The sequence below is a fragment of the Anopheles marshallii genome, chromosome 3 (assembly GCF_943734725.1).
Source record: "Anopheles marshallii chromosome 3, idAnoMarsDA_429_01, whole genome shotgun sequence".
NCBI lineage: Eukaryota > Metazoa > Arthropoda > Insecta > Diptera > Culicidae > Anopheles > Anopheles marshallii.
In genome coordinates this window covers 67407585-67428421 of record NC_071327.1, presented here as the reverse complement: position 1 = coordinate 67428421, position 20837 = coordinate 67407585, and the positions used below count along the sequence as shown (strand labels likewise).

Below are 20837 nucleotides of genomic sequence, written 5' to 3'. Positions count from 1 at the left end.
ATGTGGTGACGCGTAACGCTACAAGACACTGGTTCGTGTTGCAATCGAATTTGCATATTCCGTCGCGATTCGCAGGGCGCATATATATTGTCCAAAACGGTACGTTATTCAGCAACGGGTGCATCGAGTGCAATCGATTGATACCAAGCACATCAGCGTCGATGAACACTAGATGCAGCGATTCACAAAGCGCACAAGAAACGCTTCGGTTGTCTAGACGACCTTGGGTGTATTTCGTATGCGGAGCTGAGCTTTTCGGAACAATGAAGCCTTCGTCGAAGGATGCGCGGGTTGAAACTTTGAGCTACCGATCGATGGCCGAGATGCATCAGGCGCTGAATAAAACATCGCAGTGTCATTTATGATGCTTTGCCATTTCTCTCCCCCCCATTGTAACATGATTGATTCGGTGGAAATTTACTTTTATCACGAAAAGCTTCATTGTCTATTTCGACCACCATTTTGCGCGGAATATGATTATTGCTGCGTTTGCTGATTTGTTTTCAGCTCGAAAAACAATTTCACACTGCAGTGGAATCGAGTAGCGTGCGACCGCGTCTGCGGCAGTACGAAAACTTTTGGCCCTTTGTTTGCAGCCTTCCGTGCCGGGAAGGTTTTGTCCTGTGCCGTTTTTTTCCGATTTTAGACTTTAGGTTAATGGGATGGTATTTTGTTTTTTTTCCTTCTACCGACTACAAGTCATTTACGAGAAAAGCAATAAGCAATCAAGAGCACAACAGAGAAATAAAAACAAAAACCATAGCAATTGAAAAGCGAGGTATGCAGAAGCTTCAAACAAATCGGAAGTTATTTGACACGACGGGCTTATTATGGCGTATTCGTGCACAATAAGCATGCAAGCCAGGTTGAGATTATCATTTTTCGACAACATGCACAAGATAGCTACAAACACACACACACACAGAGATACAAACATGCACACTTACACTAAACAACTATAGCGAACCTAGGAGGTGGAGAGATAGAAACTATACACAACAATCCACCGCCATTTTAAGCTTGAGATAGTTTTTTGTAGTAAAATAAGCAACGATAAAACTATAAACAGACTAAACCAAACAACAGAAACCCGAAAGCAGTCAAGCGTGAAGGAATTAATCCGAAAATGAAAAGCCTTGTTGATTGTGGCCGTGTGCAGTGAAAATGTGTTGTTCGTTAAGCAGGGAATTGCTTTTTTTTTGCTTTGCCCAAAGCAATTTGTTTTATTATTTACAATCCGAAACTTTTTATAATCAGACGTGAGTTTTTGGGGTTTTGCTAGCTCTACACTGTTTGTGGAACATTGCATGTTTCCCTACGAACAAACACATTTTTATTAAAAGCCATAATCATCTGGTACGGCGATTTCCATTAGGGCGCTTAACTACTTGGATGAAAGCTGTCTAAATAGATGGCGGTAATGTCGGGACGGTGTCGGCAACTACTAGCCGAAAACAAAAAAGGAAGAGGTAAAACAGTTACTAAACAGTGTCAATCATGGTGGAAAATTATGAGCCACAGCCTCGGAGGGCTCGGAGGGAACTGTCGAACGGATTTTGTTTTCCATTACTTGCACGAAAGCGCTCAAACGCAGGAAGGAATAGAGCGGAACAAAGCGTCGGCCATTTTTAACGCTCGCTGCGGACACTAAAGGTAAAGTTTTGGGAGTTTGTTTTTGAATGTTTTTGTTCGTGTGTTTACGGGTATGGTTACTAAACGATGCATTATCAAAAAGGGGAGGGGCGACGAAATTGTACGTTCCATCTTCCGGAATACTGTATTTACGCTAAGTTTAATTAAATCGCATTGCAGTGAAGCTACACGCTGATGTATTCGTGCTGGTAAAAGGTCTGGCCTAGTTTATGGACGTGCTGGGAGGTTTTCTTTTCCCCGACTTTCCGGACATCCGAAGGGAAGTTCTTCATTTGAGCAAAAGGAAGACTTCTGATAGTTGGAGGGTGATCACGGACGGAACGTAACGAAGGTGGTTAGTGTTACAAAAGCTGGCACACAGAAACTTCACCACATCAAAAGGGACATATGTTGTGATGTTTAACCTTTCAAAAGAACCTTCATTAATCCGATTACATTTCGCTTTGTCACTCGTGGTTGTCTAAAGCGGCAAACTTCACAAACTATCATCCCGGCGTATTGATTGTGATGTTGCTACATTGCTACAGAAATGTGTTTCTCATTGCTGAGAAATCAAAGATAGTGTCCGGTGAGAACGATGCCACAAACAGATAAACAACACGAGTACATCAACGGACAAACACATTTCGTCCAGGGGTAGGTGGCAGTACCAGTTACTAAGCCGAAACTTATCATGCGTGTGTAATGGTTCGTGTAATGTCCAGTGGCGTTGGCTTTGAATGTCCGAATGAGACAGGCATTCATTTCTCCAGGAACCAAACGCACTCGGTACATGGCGGTTCTGTGTACTCCAGGTGTTTCTAGGGGAAGTTTCTACTTGCAAACATAAATATTGCCTCAATCTACTCGTAGCAAAACTACACAACAACATGCACTTTGCAGGTCATTTGAGACAGCAAGCATAGAACGGGGAATGAGCTGGGGGAGGTTTTTTTTGTGTAGTTGTGGGGGGAAAAACGACACCAGGAAGGGAATGTGGTTGGGTTTGTGCGAATGAATAGAGATTGGCAGGAGTAAATGTTCTACATACAAACAGTAGCGGAGGAGAAAAGACTCGAGGAACGTGCTGGAGATCCCGTGAAACGACAGCAGTTCTAAGTATGTCTTCCGCAAGACAGCGATGGAGTCGTTTGCAATCAATCAGAGATGGCTGAGACAGAAGTTATGATTTGAGTTCATCTAAAAGTGTCCTCGTAGCGAATGTTTATAATGTTGTTCCTTGCCAATTCTGCATTTTTAGCATTGGTCTTTCTATTTAAATTTGTTATATCCCTCATAGTTGTCCTTTTTTAAACATTCGATTACTATATTTATCTACGTTACCTCTACGTCTTTATTCCTGATCGCAAACGGTAGCCTGGTTTCTCACCTTAATCTAAATATCTTGAAGCTGAGCTTTAGAAATTAAAGGAAGTTATTAAAAACGCTAACGTTTACAAGCACCTTAAGCACACTATTTACAAAGCCATGCGGCTACGAAAGACTTTCCGCTCGGTTTGGCCTAAATATTACATGGAACGAATTTGGCTTTGCAGGTACGTGAATGGAAAAATCAACATGTTTGCTAGTGCTGCACTGCTCCGAAATCTTTTGAAAATGACTCCCGAAAGGCACGACATCAACATGAACGGGCAAGGCAACTACCACAAGCACGGTTGGGGCAGTGTTTTTCTTGCCTCTTGCCCTTCTTGGGAATTTACTGATGTACAATCTTAAACCTGGGGTCAATCATGGGGCTACCGTGACCTGCTGTTATTCAGCACCGAGTTCCTAGCCTGGAGTTGCCACAAAAAACGTTGCTAAAGGAGGGATAGTTTGAAACTGTGCGCATAAACCAATGAAGTTGATTTACTTGCGAAGCTGTCGCGACAAATCGGTAACGAAGGTGTTGTTATTCTTTCGTTGGCGGGTACGAGTGTTGAAGGAGATGGCAAAAAATAACCGAAACCGGCTCCGGGGTTTTGACGTTACGGATCAGCACTACACGGGACGGGACATTGAACACGGTTATCGGTGAGTGTGAGTGTTTTTTTTTTGTTTATTTACAGTGTGTACACGATGGGATGGAGCGGGAGCAGTGTAGGTCGGGTAGGACGATTGCCCCCATCGTACGGGGATTTGTGTGTTTGCTTTGAGGAACACTGGAGCGGATGGATCGTTGACGTGTGTGGGTAAGGGGTTTTCTTTTACTCTTTGTTGTTGCTGCTGTTCATTTACTCGTTTGCACTACTAGCTGTTTGTTTGATCATCTACTGAGGCACGGCTGCAACTACGGCATTTAACATAATGCTGTATGGCTGATTGTATGTACAGGTGACCGGAACGGCCCATCATTATAGCCCGCGGGGCCGCTCCCGCGAATCGAACAGCAGGTGCGAGAGCATTTGCGATTGGTACGGCACGAACTCTTCTACGCTACTCGTATTTGCTGGATGGGAACGTACTGACGACGCGTTTGATCCGGCGCAAAGTAAACAGAACGACGCACAAAACGCGACTGTACAAACCAACAGGCGGAAATGTCCAATCAACAAGTGTAGCTTGAAACGTCATTGATGAAGTTTTGTTGTTGTTAATGCTGTTGTTTTGAACTGACTCACTGTGTGTTGTAGAGATGTTTGGAAAGGTAAATATGGAAACATTTAGTTGGATACATTTACGTTTTGTAAAATAAATATTCGATCGCCTCATCACATACACAGTAATTCAATAATACTCGCAAGCATCTGTACGGTTTTCCGGATTGCAAATAATTAATATTTTGTATCGTTACAAATGGATATTTGGTAAAAATCAACTGAAATGTACATCTCACAACGATCACATCGAAAACTAAAAACGATCACATCAAACAGCGTGTTTAATTGAGGGTTTGTTTTTTTGTTTTGTTTTTATTTCAATCCGTTTATTTCGCTGACTAGCGTTTAGCAGTTACTATCGATTTCGAGAAGGATTTAGTGAGCATGGGGTTTATAAAAATTGTTACACAAATTAAGGATGAATATAGATACAAAACTGACAAAACCTGACGCTACACACACGGCAATGATGTACGAAAGAAAGGGAAATGAATAATCAACAGGTTTTCGGTCCCAATAAACAACAAAATCACATCAATGACATTCAAAACTATTCGACTTGAAAGTATTTGAGCGTTATTTTTGGGGGCGGAAAATAAATGTTGGGAATAAAAGAGAGCGAGATAGAGAAAGATAGAGAGAAACAAACATACTAAACTGAACAAAACCAACGAGACGTACATCACGTAAACTCGCAAAACTATTCTAAAACGGTATGGCTGTAGCGGTAAAATACCATACGGCAAAATTGGCAACGGAAAGCAAACTGAGCATACACATACAAACGCTGCTGATACGGCAATAATAAGGTACAAGGGGGTTTAATATGCTTTTTGGTTTTGGTTTGATAAATATGTTTGTATGGTATAAAACAAAAAAAAAACAAAACCAAAGATAACCATACGAACGGTTATAATTTTTGTACAAAATATACGACATGTCGAAGTTCGAATGAGCTGAAAACACGCAAACGCGAAACAAATGAAATATTTAACTGCCTAACACGGGGTAGCACAATTGAGGTGGTTTGAAATGGTCACAGAGAGTTGAAAAAATAAATGGGCAAACATTGGTCGGTTGGAAGCTGCTAAAATGTTGTAGTTTTTATTGGTTGAATAACAAATGGAATAAAAAAAACCAAACGGAACCAACCAAGGAAAATAATCTTTATGTCGTAACCCATATATCGATAGGAGCTTAAAACAAACTTTGGCAGTTTATGGCGTTTCATGGAGCAGTGAACCATATTGGGAAAAAAAGAAAGGAAGAAAGAAAATATATAAAAATCACAATAACGAGATGCTGAGGGCAAAAGTGTATTGATAAATGAGCGATAGAAGTTATTCAATCGTAAGAATTCAATAACTCGAGTGCGGCACAAGTCCTTCACCACAACAGGCACCTGGAACGGCGGCAGGCAAATTGATTCGATGCAATTTTACAAAGGAATGCATAATAAGAAAGCGTTGAGTTTGAAGCTCTTCTTGAGAAGCTTTTTAGCATTCGGCAGGAGAACGATCCAGCAATGGTTTGTTTTTTTTTTTTCGTTGCTACCAGGATCGCAAATACAGAAGGCAAATGAAAATGAAAGAAATAATCTAGCAGCCATTGGATGCTCGAGAGTTCGACCCATAGTGATTGAGGTAGAAACAGAGCGCAAAGGGCGAAAGGGCAGGAAAGACAGACAGAGCGAGAGAGGAAACTAGAAAAATATCTTTAAAAGATGAGGCAGAACAATCGTCGAAAGAACGGTAATGAAAATGGAACTAAAAATACCAAAGTAAAATGAGTAAAATACTGCAAAATACACGGAAAATGAAGAATCAGTCATGGAAATGAAGAGAATAACAAAACAGACGGTAAAGCAATCGGAATAGAAAGAGTAAGTGGAGTAGTGCTCTCACCTAAACTGTAGGTTCCTGACGCGGGTCAGCAGATCCGCATGTCCCGAAGTGTACTGTTCCATAACATCTTTCACATCGTACGGTTTCTGTGCCTCGCGGAATTTTTTACGTGCCACGAAATACTTTAGCTATTTGAAAGGAACCGCATAAACGGAACGAGGGGAGGTGGTAGAAGGAATACGGGTGTGTGTGTGTCGGTTTTACGTGTTTGTGGTGGAATATATAGGACGCATGATGTCGATATTCACAACGTGGGGAAAAAATCGTGTATGTGTTTGGGTGATTTTTCACGAGTGTATTTGTGTGTAGGTGTGTGCATTTTACACAAAACAAGGATTGTGCGTGTATTTGCAGTCGTGTTTGGGAGTTTTTTTTAATGTGATTGAAGGAAATGGGCACCGCAAACATTGTGTCAGCGCCGGCATGTATGCAATTTGTATAACAATATGTTGGTTTGTAATTGCAACAATTGTACGCAAACAAGTTAATTTACAATTCGAACATAGTTTGTACATAGTTTGATAAGGTTGGATGTAACAAAAGATTGAAACGAAACGAATGAATTACATTGGATAAGTTACGACAGCGTATCGGTTTAGTACACGGAGTGAGAGAGAGAGAGAGACAGAGAGAAAGGCAAGAGCGAGAAACGGAGAGTGTGTGAATAGTGAGAGTGAGAGGGGAGAAAGAGAGAATAGAAGAAAGAGTGTTATGAGTATCTAATAATGTCGTACAGTACATACAGTATTGATAGAGTGCAAACACGGTGAGGTAGTACAGCTGAATGGCTTAAGTCGACATAAGTCGACTTTCGGAGCTTTCGGCACGATATCAGCAGGTTTTGATTTTAGAACAACTTCCAAGTTGATTTCTTATTCAGAAGTATTTAATTTGATGAGAAATATAGTTATACCAGCAGTTAAGTTTTATCACAAAGACCTACGTAATGTGAGAGTAATATTTCATTCAAGAAAACCTCAATGTTTTAGTATCACTTATGTAATCCTAAACGAAAGTATCAAGACCGATTCTATGACAGAGCCTCACCAGATGCATAGTGCAGACTCAACTCAATTACTCCATGTTTGGAGTGGGCAAACTACCATTAAGCCACATACACAAAACCAAGTTTGGTTTCGTATAATTGCAATCAAAGCGACAACTACCACTACCCATTCGGATAATCGTTTTGGACCATTGTGCTGTTGGACAACGGCTGTCTATGCAATGGAGACCGATGGACTGCTGCCCTTTGTCGGTGGTTGCTATATATCACCCGAAGAACGTTCACCACAGACGAAGTTCCGCAAGTTTACTCGGAGAGTTTGTGTAATTCGTACTTACAGCACTGTTTACGCCACTGGGAAGGAGAGGCACCGGGAATCTTCCACGGTGGTAGTTGGCAGGTAATAAGCCGAAGGAATATCCTCATCGGACCCGGGAACGAAGATGTCCGTTTCGGTTACTGGACAAACATATCCGGTGCGTGGCAAACATTCAAGACGATTTTCAAGAACCCTCGAAAGTGGTACGGAATACATACACAAAAAACATGGGCAAAACCTGGCTTGTTCGCTTGCCTGTGCCGGAGGATGGCTTTGCGATGATTTATACGCCGACCGACAAATATTTGCTAGGGCTATAATACCCGTTCCTTTTTACTTCGCCACACGCGCACTCACTGCTTCACGCCCGGTAATCTCGATTGGAGCTGTGGTGCTGTTTGCCGGGGGCGTGTTTTTGTACCCATCCGGGCAACGATTCCACGCTTGGCATGCTTGTCTTTACACGGAAGCGCTTTAAAAGTTGCTGACTTGTGTTTGTGTTTGTATTTTGTTGTGAAGCTTTCCGTTTCACCCCCTCAGCCCCAGGGGCCGGAACACTAGGAAAATCGACAGTAAAGCATGACTATTCGCCGGGCAGAAGTTGCTCTTCACTACTCCGGGTTTGCAAACGCAACGGAATCGCGCTGCCGGCTAGGTGGTATCGTTTCACCTACTGTTGTTGTGGCTCCAACTAGTTGGTCAATAATTCAGAGATACTTCGGTCAGCGGTACAGCTTTTAAGTTTCATTTCCTGCTCGCGCGCGGGCTTAACTGCGGGTTAGCGCAGCAACACAAGAAAGCGGGCACAAATTTTTCACATTTTATTTTGCCCGCGCGCCACGGTGCCAATGGCTTAGAAGCCACGGCGGTGAAACGGAATGGACCAACTAGCGAAATGCAAGGCGGAAACGGAAGTGAACGGAACAAACAAACATCAACAACAAAAAATGCCACGAACCGGGTATAGTTGTGTTCACCGGCCGCGTGGCAAATGGTGACCGGGCGCTTATTTGTTATGCGCATCAAAGTATCCGGTCGGGAAGCTATGAATAATTTACCGCCCACCAGGAAGCGTCCGGTTGTGCTTTGGTGCTGTACCCCCGGGCCAGTGCAACACGGGCGGCCACAGAGGCAAACCAAAGAGGCTAAACTTTAGTACAAGATTTTTGGACGCAAGCTCTGCTTCGAGACGGGAAGATGTTGGTGAAAGTAAACCCGGAACCGTTGTCGAAATGGGATGGAAATCTTGTTGTTTTCCTTTTTTTCTGGGGAGGGATGCTTTTAAATCGTTTTCCACAGAGAACTAGCGGTGGGACCATAAATGGTTATGAATCCGTGCCGTTCCGTTTCCCACCAAAGTTTTTGCCGAAGCCATCTTCCCGTATCTGTGGCACACTGGGAGTGGGATAGTTTTCAACCTCAACCCGACGCCACCCCATTTCCCGCAGGAGCTCCCGGGGGTGGGAAATTAATTCAATTGTATGTTGTCCAAATCGGACAGTTTAACCGAGGGGTCGTGGTGTGCCCTAATGCGGTGTTTGCACTTTGCCCTCCGCAGCCCCCAAGTGGATGGGAGAATAATGGAAGTTTGTTTAATTTAAATACGTATCCACCGTGCAACGAGTGGAGTGGCGTTTGATACAAATTTGTACCTTGTTCCGGTGGCCACCGCTGCTGTACGGTGGTGGCTGTTGCGGGTGTTAAAATTGTTATTTACACTCCCCAAAGACTAATTCTGCCCACTAGTCGAGTGTTTCGTGTTCGCTGGTTTGTGGCAATGGAGGCTTTCGCAAGATTACGACGCTCTAGAATGTATCGTATCGTACATGGCGTGTGTGCCCAAGTGTTTGTGTGTGTGTGTTTGTGTTTGTGTGAATATGAACAGATAATCTGGGCAAAGTTTATCATCCAAACGGTGTAAACCTATGAAATATGAATTTTCTTATCGATTGTTTTACATTCAGTGTGAAACACCTACGTGCCGCAACTTAATGTTGAACAACGCATAATAATCTCATTTGTGATCTTCAATTCTTTGTGAGATGTAAAAGACGTGTTTGTTTAACACTTAATAGAGGCAGTTAATAGAGAATGGTGAGAAATATGCGGTACTGGAATGGGTTGAACAGCCAACATGTATGGAACGGCATGGGTTTTGTCTCAGTGTGGAATAGATCACTACTGCCGCACAGTGAGGCGTTTAGACAGTGGGTGGATATTGCATGTGTTGAGCTGGACTGAATCGGTTGATGCTACTGCGGAGAGATAGAAATCAGTGACGGTACAAAAGAAAAAAAAACACACACACACATATACATACAAATGAAATAAACACATACACACACAGACATAAATGTATACAATCGTATAGAGACATATCGAGCAATACACGAGTTACAGTAAGCGTAAACAAATACACATTCACATTGAGAGAGTACAACAGCGACAACGACATCCACAATATTGTATTTCGAGCAGTACGGGCACACCTAGGAAGTAGAAACCTTGGCAGGTTGGTTGATGGTTTAGTTTTAAATAATCGATGTTATGACACAATGAATGCAGGTGAATCAATATTTATGATGCATGAACACATAGTAAGAATGGAAATGAATAAAACTGAAAAGTACACAGAACAAATCCAAAATCCAACATTGATCAACACGCACACACACTTTACGGTTACGATTTTTGATCCAATTTGAACCGTGTGTTTTATAGCCATCGCGAGAATTAAGTTTGAACAATCTTGCAAATAACATCATTAAACAATAAGATTCGAGCACGTGTTGGCATGAAAGGTCGCAACGTTGCATGCGGGAAACGCTAATAAAACGTGCCCAAAATCCACTGTTTTAAGTCCTTCTTTGTAGTGCGGATTATGAACTTCAATCAGCTACAGTGTGTGTGTGTGTTTTTATTACTGCCGCGTGAGCATTCGTTAGATCCGTTTTTGCAAACTTTTGCTTTACGACCGGATTCATTCGCGTGCGTTAAACCAATTAACAACACATACAAGTGCCGCGCCGCAATGGATGGTTCGTTGGCCAATCTTTTCAAATTTTCATCCTGCGGTACACTTATTTCATGCTGTTTTCATGGCTGATGTCTCTTTGTGAACCGCAACGGACTGGAAGGCCCGTACACCGTGCCAATGGGGGTGGATTTTTCTTTTCTTGTTGTTGCTTTTTTTTACGGGGTCAAATCCATCCCATTTTTTGGGGTTTCCATTTTTACGACCAGCAGCAATCAGAATCGGATCGGGACCCATTTTTCACAATTGTACAAGAAATACTTAAATCCCACGAATCGGCCATAATCGGGGCCCCGGACCCGAACGTGGGCATATGGGGCGAGTGCAAAGATTAAACACCATAAAAGTGTAAGCAGTTTTCACACCGCGATGGCGAGTTTCGATACGTGGGTTGGATTTATGGCTGTACGTTCGATACGGGAGTTCGATCGCTGACCGCATGATCTAGGTTTGAGTGTGTGTGATTTTTTATTGTCACCGAAATCGCCATCGAACCGTGATATTTACTGTAAGGGATTTTATATTTTATGAATTGTTGCGGTGCTGGGATGATGTTTTTTTATGGGTAAGTCCGATCAAAGCCAACGAAGTAATCTATTTTTCACTGTTGATGCGTTGACATAACAACAAGAAAGGATGCTTCAATATACCACCTTGCCGTTTCTTAAATGCGATAGAAAGCATGCGTAATATTTATAAAAATAAACAGAAAAAAAAAATCCAACACAATTAGTCACACGTTTTCAGCGCTTTTAGTTTCATTACCATAATACCCTACCCTTCTGTCAGCATTTCGTTACCACTCTTGCCAAGGTTATGAATTTGATAATCTCCCGTTGAGCATATTTAATCTGCCAAAAAGGTCTGCTTCAGGTTGGATGAAACCGCCCCATTTATGTGCCATTTGAACTTATGGAACAACGTACTTTCCAAAAAAAACCCCCCCAAAAAAAAACCAGACACGGCACTGTTGAACCAGGGACATACATCGGTGTTATGAATAAATTTACACCAGGAAAAAAAAAACCACACACGCACACCTTTTCTCCGACCATTTTGACCTCGTGTGCTCGAGCGCGAGTGAGTGTAGAATGTAGACGATTGTGCAAAGTGAGCAAAGCAAATTCATGTTCCCATATGGTGCGTTACTTTTCCACGTAATGGCTTTTTTCTTCTTCCTTTGAAGAGTGAAAACAACAGCGATATTACAATCAAAACATCAAACGGCACCAGGCGTCTCCATTGATTTTAGTTTCGTGAAGCACCAGGCGCCTCCATCGGTTTTAGTTGTGCGAAGCACTAGGCGTCTCCATCACGACAGAAAATGATGTGCACCACCAGGCGTCTCCATGTCAAAACTCTCCTCTGCGGAATGATACTAAATATTCTAAGTAAATAACTTATTAAACATAACGAAACTCTGGGTAGAGTTTTGTTTCGGGCGATTTTTTTTTTGTTATTGCTGAATTTAAAAAGCTTTTTTGGCTTTTTCACTTCAAACGGCACCGGAAAACACTTCGGCGAATTGAAGTACCTTAAACTGAGTATTATTCAATGGTTCATGGGCGTTCAAGCTCGTTAAAGGAGTTTGATACGGCGGTACGTGGAAATGAGTGGATTTCAGCGAAAAACTGAAAGGCAAGCTAAAAGCTACAAAACGACTCCCAAGAAATCCACGCACACACCACAAAACATTGAAAGCATACACGAAGCAAAAGGGAGAAAGAGGGAGAGCAAAAAAAAAAAAAAAACACCTCAGCAACTTAACGCAAAACACTTCCCCTTCATGATCGGATTGTGGGCGAACCGGTGCTTTTCGGCAATGTGGGAACTGCTTTGGCAGACAGCCATAAAATTGGTTGATTGAATTACATTCCCCCGAGAGAGCGAGAAGAGGAGTGAACATTTCGGCGCATTTTTCAACAAAACCCGCCTTGAGAAAGTACTGCCTGGTGGTGTTCCGTTTGGTTTATGACTTTGTTTCGCCTGTTTTTACCCAGGGGCACCGGGTACACCCAGCGCCGGGTTTTATGGTTTAAAATGTAACAAACAAAATGAACAAAAAAAAATGCAAAGAACAAGTTGATGAGGAAAGCAGCAGCACAGAGCGATGGGCGTGGAAAATTGGAAATCTGTTTGTTACGGCACGGGCCTAATAGCTTCGGTGCGATACAATTGGAATCGAATTGAATTGATTTAATTATTGGCAGAATAAATTCCATCAGCGTGCACCCCCGCGACCGATAAATCACTTTCACGATCGTCTTTCAACAGCTAACCGCACCGCGCAGCAAATCACGGTTGGAATGTTCATGGAAAAAGCGACCACAGTCGGAAGGGGGAGAGGCATGTTTTTCCATGCTTAATATTTTAAGAGTGATTTAAGCACTGGGCAACGGTGAGGCTATAATTTAATACCACATAGATAACATTTTGTTTAACTACCCACGTTAATTGATGTACGTTCCGGCTGATTAGCTTTCAAGAGAGATTAATGTTGTGGAAGGTGAAAAGGGGGCACACACACACAGTGAAACCCACCAACAGCAGCACTCCCATTAACCCTTTTAACCCGATCCATCCCAACGCACGAAGGGGTAAAAATTGCCCGCAGATCAAATGAATGAATGATGGACAATTTGCTGGCCGAACGGTAAAGTTTGTCGGGGGGGTTTTTTTTTATATCCCGATCATAAAATGTACAACATAAACGTAACAGCTGGAGATAAGGTGACAGGAGTGTGTCGTTAATTCTGGCGCCTTGTCTTAAAAAAAAAAACACCGCCCTCCAATGGATTATGGCGTAACGCGTACAACCCTAGCCGAAGTATACCGCTTTTAATGGTTTCAAATCTGTCTTTATGGCTTCACTTTGATGGTTTCGTACAACGTTTAAGGTTGGCGATAATAGCCACAAACACACACACATACACACGAGCACAAAATGGAGAAAGAAAAACCCAACCGATAACATTCATCTTCGATCGATTGTGTGGAATTTTTTGTCGAGCCACAGTGTAAAGTCGCTCGGTCGACCATTTCGTGTTAGCCTAATCGTTGGAAGCAAAACTTTATCTCGCTCATCATTAAATTCGCCATTTTTGAACCAAACACAGCTGCAAAATGTTACTGGCTCTGCAACAGTATAGCGCCGATGGTCTATTGTGTGGCATTTTTCGCTGAAAAAAATATCATTCGAGCGGAAAATGAATCCAATTTTGCAACGACAGTGGCCGCCATTGCTGTGATATTTTTTCTTTTACCTCGTCAGCACAAATTCGTGACAAGCTTGTCACGTTACGGATAGTAGTTGATTATTGCACGACATAAAGCCGCCACTGTGTGTCCTTCCGGTCATTGTCTGCGACTTTGCGTTCTGACGCTGGCTGTCCTTCAGCTGTTTAACCTTTATTTTTGCATGCCACTGCTACCGGGGAGGGATTCTTGATGGTGTAAGCTCATCATATTTTACAACCAGGTGAAAGGATTGCCGTGCCACTGTTGGTCACCGGGATGACCTTCACAAGATCAACAGTCACGGCCTTTATTCGTGTGCCCTAGCCCTAGAATGTCCACTCCAGCAATTTCGACTTTCTTCGAACAACCTTTGCTTGGCAGGAAGCGAAATAAAAGGACATTCAACATATTGTCCTAAAATATGTTAAAGTGCCTTCTTCAAATCTCTTTAAGTGAAGCAAAAAAAATACAAACGCAAACGTAAGTGGTCCACGCTCGAAGGTAACTCCGAATGGGGATAATTTTTCAGCCCTCCCTTGATGGTTTGATGATACCCAAATTCGCAACGTGATTTATACGTCACCGGGAAGCACCGGCGGGTGGGCTGACGTTTCTTTGAAGATTTACATCCCGTGGCGCTACTTCATTACCGTGGCTGGTGCCAGAGCGTACGCGCCTAAACGCGAGCAACGAAGCACAATAAAGGCAAACGTTGTGATTTGCCTTGTTCACGACTGTTCCGAACTCGCCGTAGCGAACCGAACCGATCTCCGGCATCAGTTTTCTGCCGCGTCGGTGTGTGCGTGAGCGGAAAGGTAAAACGTCTTTGGTGCCCACCTAACCAACCGAAATGGGAAAAAGGTAAACCAATTCCATTAATATCAACCCAAGCGCTCCGGCCCACGGTGAAGCACGTGGCTGCGATGGATCAGCTTACAGCATTAAAGCTGCGCCTTGTTAAACGTTCTTGGTGTATCCCCTTTTTTATGTGCGTGTGTGTGTGTGTGTGATGTTTCATTGTCCTAAAAGCTAATTTTAAGACCAGCACATCTTGCGCAAGATGGATCGTACCGAAGAATCTTTAACGTTTGTGATAAACTGCCAAGCGTAATTAAAATCACTCCGCGCGTACCACCTTTAATGGGGCACACGGAGCAACGCGCAAATTTCAACGCACCTCCAGATGGGTGCCGACGCTACCAAAATCGGCTAATCGCGCTTCATTTGTTGGTAATCCATTGTTTAAAGGGACATTTTATTGTTTGCTTCCGGGACGTGCCGTTGCTGATTGAGAAGCGATAATCAGGGGATTAATTACCGACGCTTGATTGAAACGGGCATGGGCACCACAAAGAAGTGGGATGTTAATTTACACTCGACTTACAAACGTAATCACTGTTTGGGCTGTTTAATGCTGCAACAAAATATCGCATTTACCAAACAAACATCGTCACGGCAAAAATTCAACCCAATTATTAAATACTCCCTTGTTATTGGTATGAAGTTCTCCCGTCGGTAAACACTAATCATTAAGTTGGGTTCTTATCAGCTGGTCCAAGATTCCAATTCCCATTAATTCCCTCCCGCAGCCCTGCCGGGCATGTCTACGAATTATCTGCTAATGATAACCTTGATAACCTACAAACGAGCATCAGATACGAAACAGTAGCCCTCCGGCATCGACAAATGATAGAGACATCTCATCATGGCTCCGGTGCCGGGCCTTCGCATCTGCACAATGCATGTACTCGGGAAGATAATCGCTTGCCCGTCGGACATTATTTGGACATAAATTTGACAGATCTGTTACCATTGTCTAACTTCTGTCACACGACAGTGCCGCCGGCGGGCTTTGGGCCGTAGCGTACCATTGTCTTCAAACATGGAGGTTACGAAAAAGGGAACCACATTCTCCGTCCCATGGAAGACTTTCGCTAACGCGGCAATGGTCGCCATGTTGAAGAGCTTTGTTTTGCAGTCAAAAATGTTTCGTGCTTGTGTGCACCGTTTCGTACTGCCTTCGCAGCCACATTTTATCTTATTGATGGATTCCTTTCGTTAGCAGAATTTATGGTATCAAATTTGTCTCGCAACAAGATACACTCTCACTCTGCGAGCAGACGCTGTGCTCGGCAAAATCCCTTGGCGTCCTATTAGGGATGGTATTCTGTGACGGTGAAGGTCCGCCGTTTGGTTGTGCGGACGGTGTGTCAGCTAGTTGACCGTTTGGTTGGACTTGTTTTGTACGATTTGCATAGGTTATCCGTCACCGCTGTAACCTTCCGGGCATAATGAAGAAAGAAAACTGACAGTATCACAACAGGATGATAACAAAAACGAACCGATGACGGGTGGACGTTGCCTTTGCACCGACAAACACCAGCAACCCAAAGCAAAGTCGACAGATTTTGTGCAGTGTTAATGGTAATGCCGACAGGCATAATAGTTTCGACAAACAATCGATATCACCGGTCGTTGGAGCTCGCTGCCAGTATCGTCTGAGGTCACTGGGACTATCGTGCCTTCAGTGTATTCTTCATGTCCTGTAGACTTTGCCCTTAAGGATCCTAAGGTCAGAGGTTATTTTTATATGTCCTTTGGCTATACGCGGATCGCCAAACGGTGCTACGACTTGGACGTCTTGATAGAGAAACTTTCGACACAGAATCGTACGCGCACCGGCGAACGGCTAATGGCATTCCAATAACCGGCCTCGGCCGTCGTTTTATGTGTCTCCAATCATCCGTGCAACGATGTCCTTCCGGCGATTCGTACCATACGATCGAACTGAACAGCCGTCAAGGTGCTTTACTTAAACAACTCCCAGCCCATGCCGGACTGCATTCGATACCTCATTACCGTGTGTTTTCATGCTGCAAGAACCGTGAACCTTCTTGCGGTGACGGGTTTTCTACCGACCAAGCATCCACCAAGGGTTCCGGTTCGTCTAGACGACAAAAAACCTCGACGATGGCCAACCTTTAAAGCGCTCCAAAACCAATCGAAGAAAAACTTGCCCACCGACAAACATGTTGTGCTCTCGGTAAAATCGTCCCACACTGCGACCTACGGCCGCCAATATGGCCGTGTGAAAGGTGTGTCATAAAAAAGGCGAGAAGCAAATTTTGCGCTCGTAAACTTCCACCATTTCACCAAATTGCGGACACGTTTAGCGCACACCGTTAAACGGTTCGTGGGTGACACACTTTCCCACACGTCACCCGTGAAGAAACTTTGGGTGGACTGGACTGGACTTTATGTATTTTTTTTTTTGGCGATAGCATTAAGCGGAAATATACATTCTAGCCGTCGTTACCATTGAAAGCGTCCTAATAGACTGTCAGTGGCGTTAGAGTGGGTCCGTGTGCGAAGGCAGGAGTCATAAAATTTGTAAAACGAACTCTTTTTATGGCAAATGGCCAATGGTACGCAGTATATGTTTTTTTGTTTTTGTGCTGTAGCCTGCCATAGCTGTCTAAGTTTAGAAAACATCGTTTTAGGGTATAAAATTGGATCAAATATCGTAGATGTAAAAAAAAGATAACATTCCAAACATATAACTTACAAATAAATAATTTAAAATAAGACAATCGACAATAAAACAATATCAACACTGAAAGCATAATACATAAAAGGCAAACAAATAATAATAATCAAAATACAGGTAAAATACATAAAACCGTAAGATGGATATTGATGTGAAAAAATTAGAAGCGAATTTCGTAAAAACAAAAAATCACTTTTCGACAGTTTATTCACACACCCACACACGCACACACACTACTACTAAAGAAAAGAAATACAATACACACGCACACTCATAGACACACGAGACACACGTGGGACACGCTCTAAAGAAAAAACCCGTTACAAGTGACAAAATCATTCCACAGTGTTAGTGTGTTAGTAGTGGTAGGAAAGAACGAAACGAAAAACAAAATGGAGTACCATCGAAATAAAAAAAAAAATACAGATCACGACTAGCGCCACCGGGGTGTGGTAAGAAACGGTAGTACAAGAGAAACACAATAAAAGTGTTGTTAAAGTGTTTAGGAGGTAGCTGCGAGTGGCAAACAGTTTTGCTATGAAACGAGCTCGTTGTGACGGGTGGTTTTGAGAACATTGGAAGGAAGAAAAGGTTTACACTAGACAGCGGCACGTGGCCCGTATCGAGCAGGACAAAAAAAAAACGAATGTGTTTGTGTGTGAGTGTCTTATCGAAAGCATTATTAGTTGCATTAGTGATCGAACGCATAAGTTTAGTTTACGGTACACGCACTTATGGGTATTGAAGGGTTGGAAAGTTGTTTTTTTTTTTGCAGCAACCTTGCTTTGCTTGTTTTTTTTTTGTTGTTGTTGTTACTTTCCACCTTAACAACAGCAACTTCCGAACGCGAAATGTTAACTTACACACAATCAAACATAACAAACTACTACCAGTTCCCGAGAAGTGGGCGGGGTGGGGTTGGGGTGTTTGGGTGGTTGAGAAGAGAGAGGTAGAGGCGGGCGGGTGAGGTGGACATATTACTGTTCGTAACATTAGTGGGTTGGTTTTGAGCAAGGGTTGAAGCATGAGCTCGCTATGGTTCGCATTTTTGTGATGGCTGTACCTAGTTTGAACGTTTTTCACGCGGCCAAGCAGGTCGACATGTCCGGCGGCGTATTGCTCCATGACGTCTTTCACATCGTACGGTTTTAAGGCCTCTTTAAACTTGCGGCGCGCTACAAAATACTTCATCTGCGGGAGTTTTGCAACCGTCGTGCGGAAGAAGGCCATTGGCAAAAAACGGAAACGAAGAGCAGAATGGTGTGAGAAAATGGAGTTATCGTGATATATATCGTGCATTAGCATATGGTACTACGTTCCGAGCGTATCGGGCCACATCCAGCTGGCCTTGATGCTTCGAAAATCATGATTCTCGCTAGCATGCATTACCTTCATCCTGTCGGCCATTGCACGTTTTCGCCCGTTTTTTACGCACAATAAATCGAATTATGTTAATACCAGCAAGCGTACCATCCTTTGATCTGAAGGATGCACGATCCAATCGACGTGTATTGCACGTGCTCTCCCTTCAGGCGATTGCGGTATGGAGTAAAAGTCTGCTCACGCATTCGGAATGCAACATTACACTCATTTACAACCTTTCGGGGGATTTTCTGCATTTGGTAGCTATTGAAATTGATTTAAACCGATAGCATTAAGGCGCATTGTTTGAGGCCCCCGAGTGGGCAGAAGTTTTGGCGTCAAAAATCCCCCAAGGCACTCCGGTCCATAAATTACGCGATCACACGAAATTCCCACGCGCTCGTGCAATCTGAAATATTCCCAGCCCCATGTTTGCGCGTTTGCGCCTGCCGGAATTTGCTGCTCACCAAATTGTATGGTCGGTGCGGATAGGCATCTCATCTCGGCAATGGTATGGTAACTTACCTTACGGATGAAACGGATGGCCCCCTTGTGCTGGTTCGTTAGCTGCACACATCTCGGTTCCTCATCTTCGTCTGCATCGGCAGGCATTTCCACGGTGGAAAGTGGCAAATGTGCCGCGGTGTCCGGATCGCCACGCCAGGTGTATCGGGTTTCGACCAAGTTATCCAAATGTGTGTAGGGGGGGGGGTTGGCATGGAACATTTTTATTATTGTGTGTGTGTGTGCGAGAGAGAGATTTTTTTTTGGTTGTTGTCGTTGAGCACCCCGTCCAGGTGTTGTACGGTGTGTTGTTGTTTCGGATTGGCAAGCAGATTAAAATTAATTTTGAACAAACAGAGGCCGTTTGAAACGATTTCACCCGCGTTGCCAAAGCATCACCGTTTAGAGATTACGACGAAGGAAGCGTTCCGTCGGGTTTTTTTGTTCGTTTGGTTTGTTATCAGCGGGAATGTTTTTGGGGGGGTTTTTTTCGGTTCGTTTTCGAATTTTCGAAACGAAAATTGGGCGCATGAACGGTGGAAGGGTGGGAGAAGAAGAAGAAAGAAAAATTGTAATTAGAAATTGAGTTATGGAATGTTGAAACCTTACGAAATACGTTCTAATGCTAGTGTCTAATTTATTGCTTTACAAGAGGGAGGATATAAATTGTTAAGGTGATGAGAACATTTTTCACTTTCACGGCTTCTGGGCATATGGCAAAACGTGTTCTCTTTTTTCGCTTGTTGGCTTTAGTGTAGAAAATTTAATTGTCATTGCTGGTGCGATGTACATATTTACACTCATCGGTACGCGGTGGGAAGAATAACGACAGAAGAGCTAGCTAATTATTAACTAAGATATTGCAAATGTTTGTGTTGTACTGAGTATCTTAAAGATGTCTTGAGCATCTTAATTATCGCTTTCAAATTTTGATTGATTAAGGTTCTATAATTTAATTATTTAATGAAGCCTTTTGAAGGAATATTAAATCAAAATACTCTTACATCTGTCACTGATGACAGTTGACAGCTAACGTTTTATCGATTGGTGCGCCATCTATCGGGAAAAAATGCAACAATCCACTGTGATGTTTAATTTTATCATTTTTTTTTTACTGTTTCCTATACAAAACTTTATGTTCATTTCGCAGATGGCTCCGTAAGCTCGTTAAAAAGGCACCTTTTACGTGCCAGACACATTGAATGTCTTTCCCACCCCCTCGAAATGAACTCGGCACCGCCAAAACCCCAAAGGTTATGAAAGCACGATTGAATTGCTTTTGTCATCCGACAAGTAAACTCCACATACACATACACAAGATTATAGTAAAGCGATACACGCCCAAGACTGCTATCGTTGTTGCAGAAGGAATCGAAACACATAACGACTGCCGAACCGAGGCGCTAACCTTGCGTAATGTCCCAACGGTGCCGTCGTGCCCGTTGCATCGTTACAATAAAATCAATGTGAATGTGTCTTTTTAATTGAATTCTTGATCGCATTCGGAAGGCATCGCTTCGGCTCGGTGCTGCATCGGTTTCGTACAACGTTCGAGCGTTGGTGTGCTTCCTTTGAGCTGGTGAGCTTGCAGCCCCGGCAATCTTAGCCGAAAAGTCACTAATTTGTGTCTCTGGTGGGATGTACATTGTCAAGTGAACAAATTCTAGCCAAACCTCACTGGGGCATGGTGCA

The 20837-nt window shown here is 43.1% G+C and overlaps 1 protein-coding gene across 1 annotated transcript in view; it reads right to left on the bottom strand.

Annotated features, from left to right (window-relative positions):
* The window catches only part of LOC128714575 (potassium voltage-gated channel subfamily KQT member 4-like), a 90272-nt gene that overhangs the window by 16114 nt on the left and 53321 nt on the right, over positions 1–20837 (bottom strand). The window contains exons 13-14 of the mRNA XM_053809448.1: positions 19167–19237; positions 6137–6264 (exon numbers count right to left, since the gene is read on the bottom strand). Of these exons, the coding sequence (XP_053665423.1) occupies positions 6137–6264; positions 19167–19237 (199 nt within the window). The remainder of the gene's footprint in view (positions 1–6136; positions 6265–19166; positions 19238–20837) is intronic.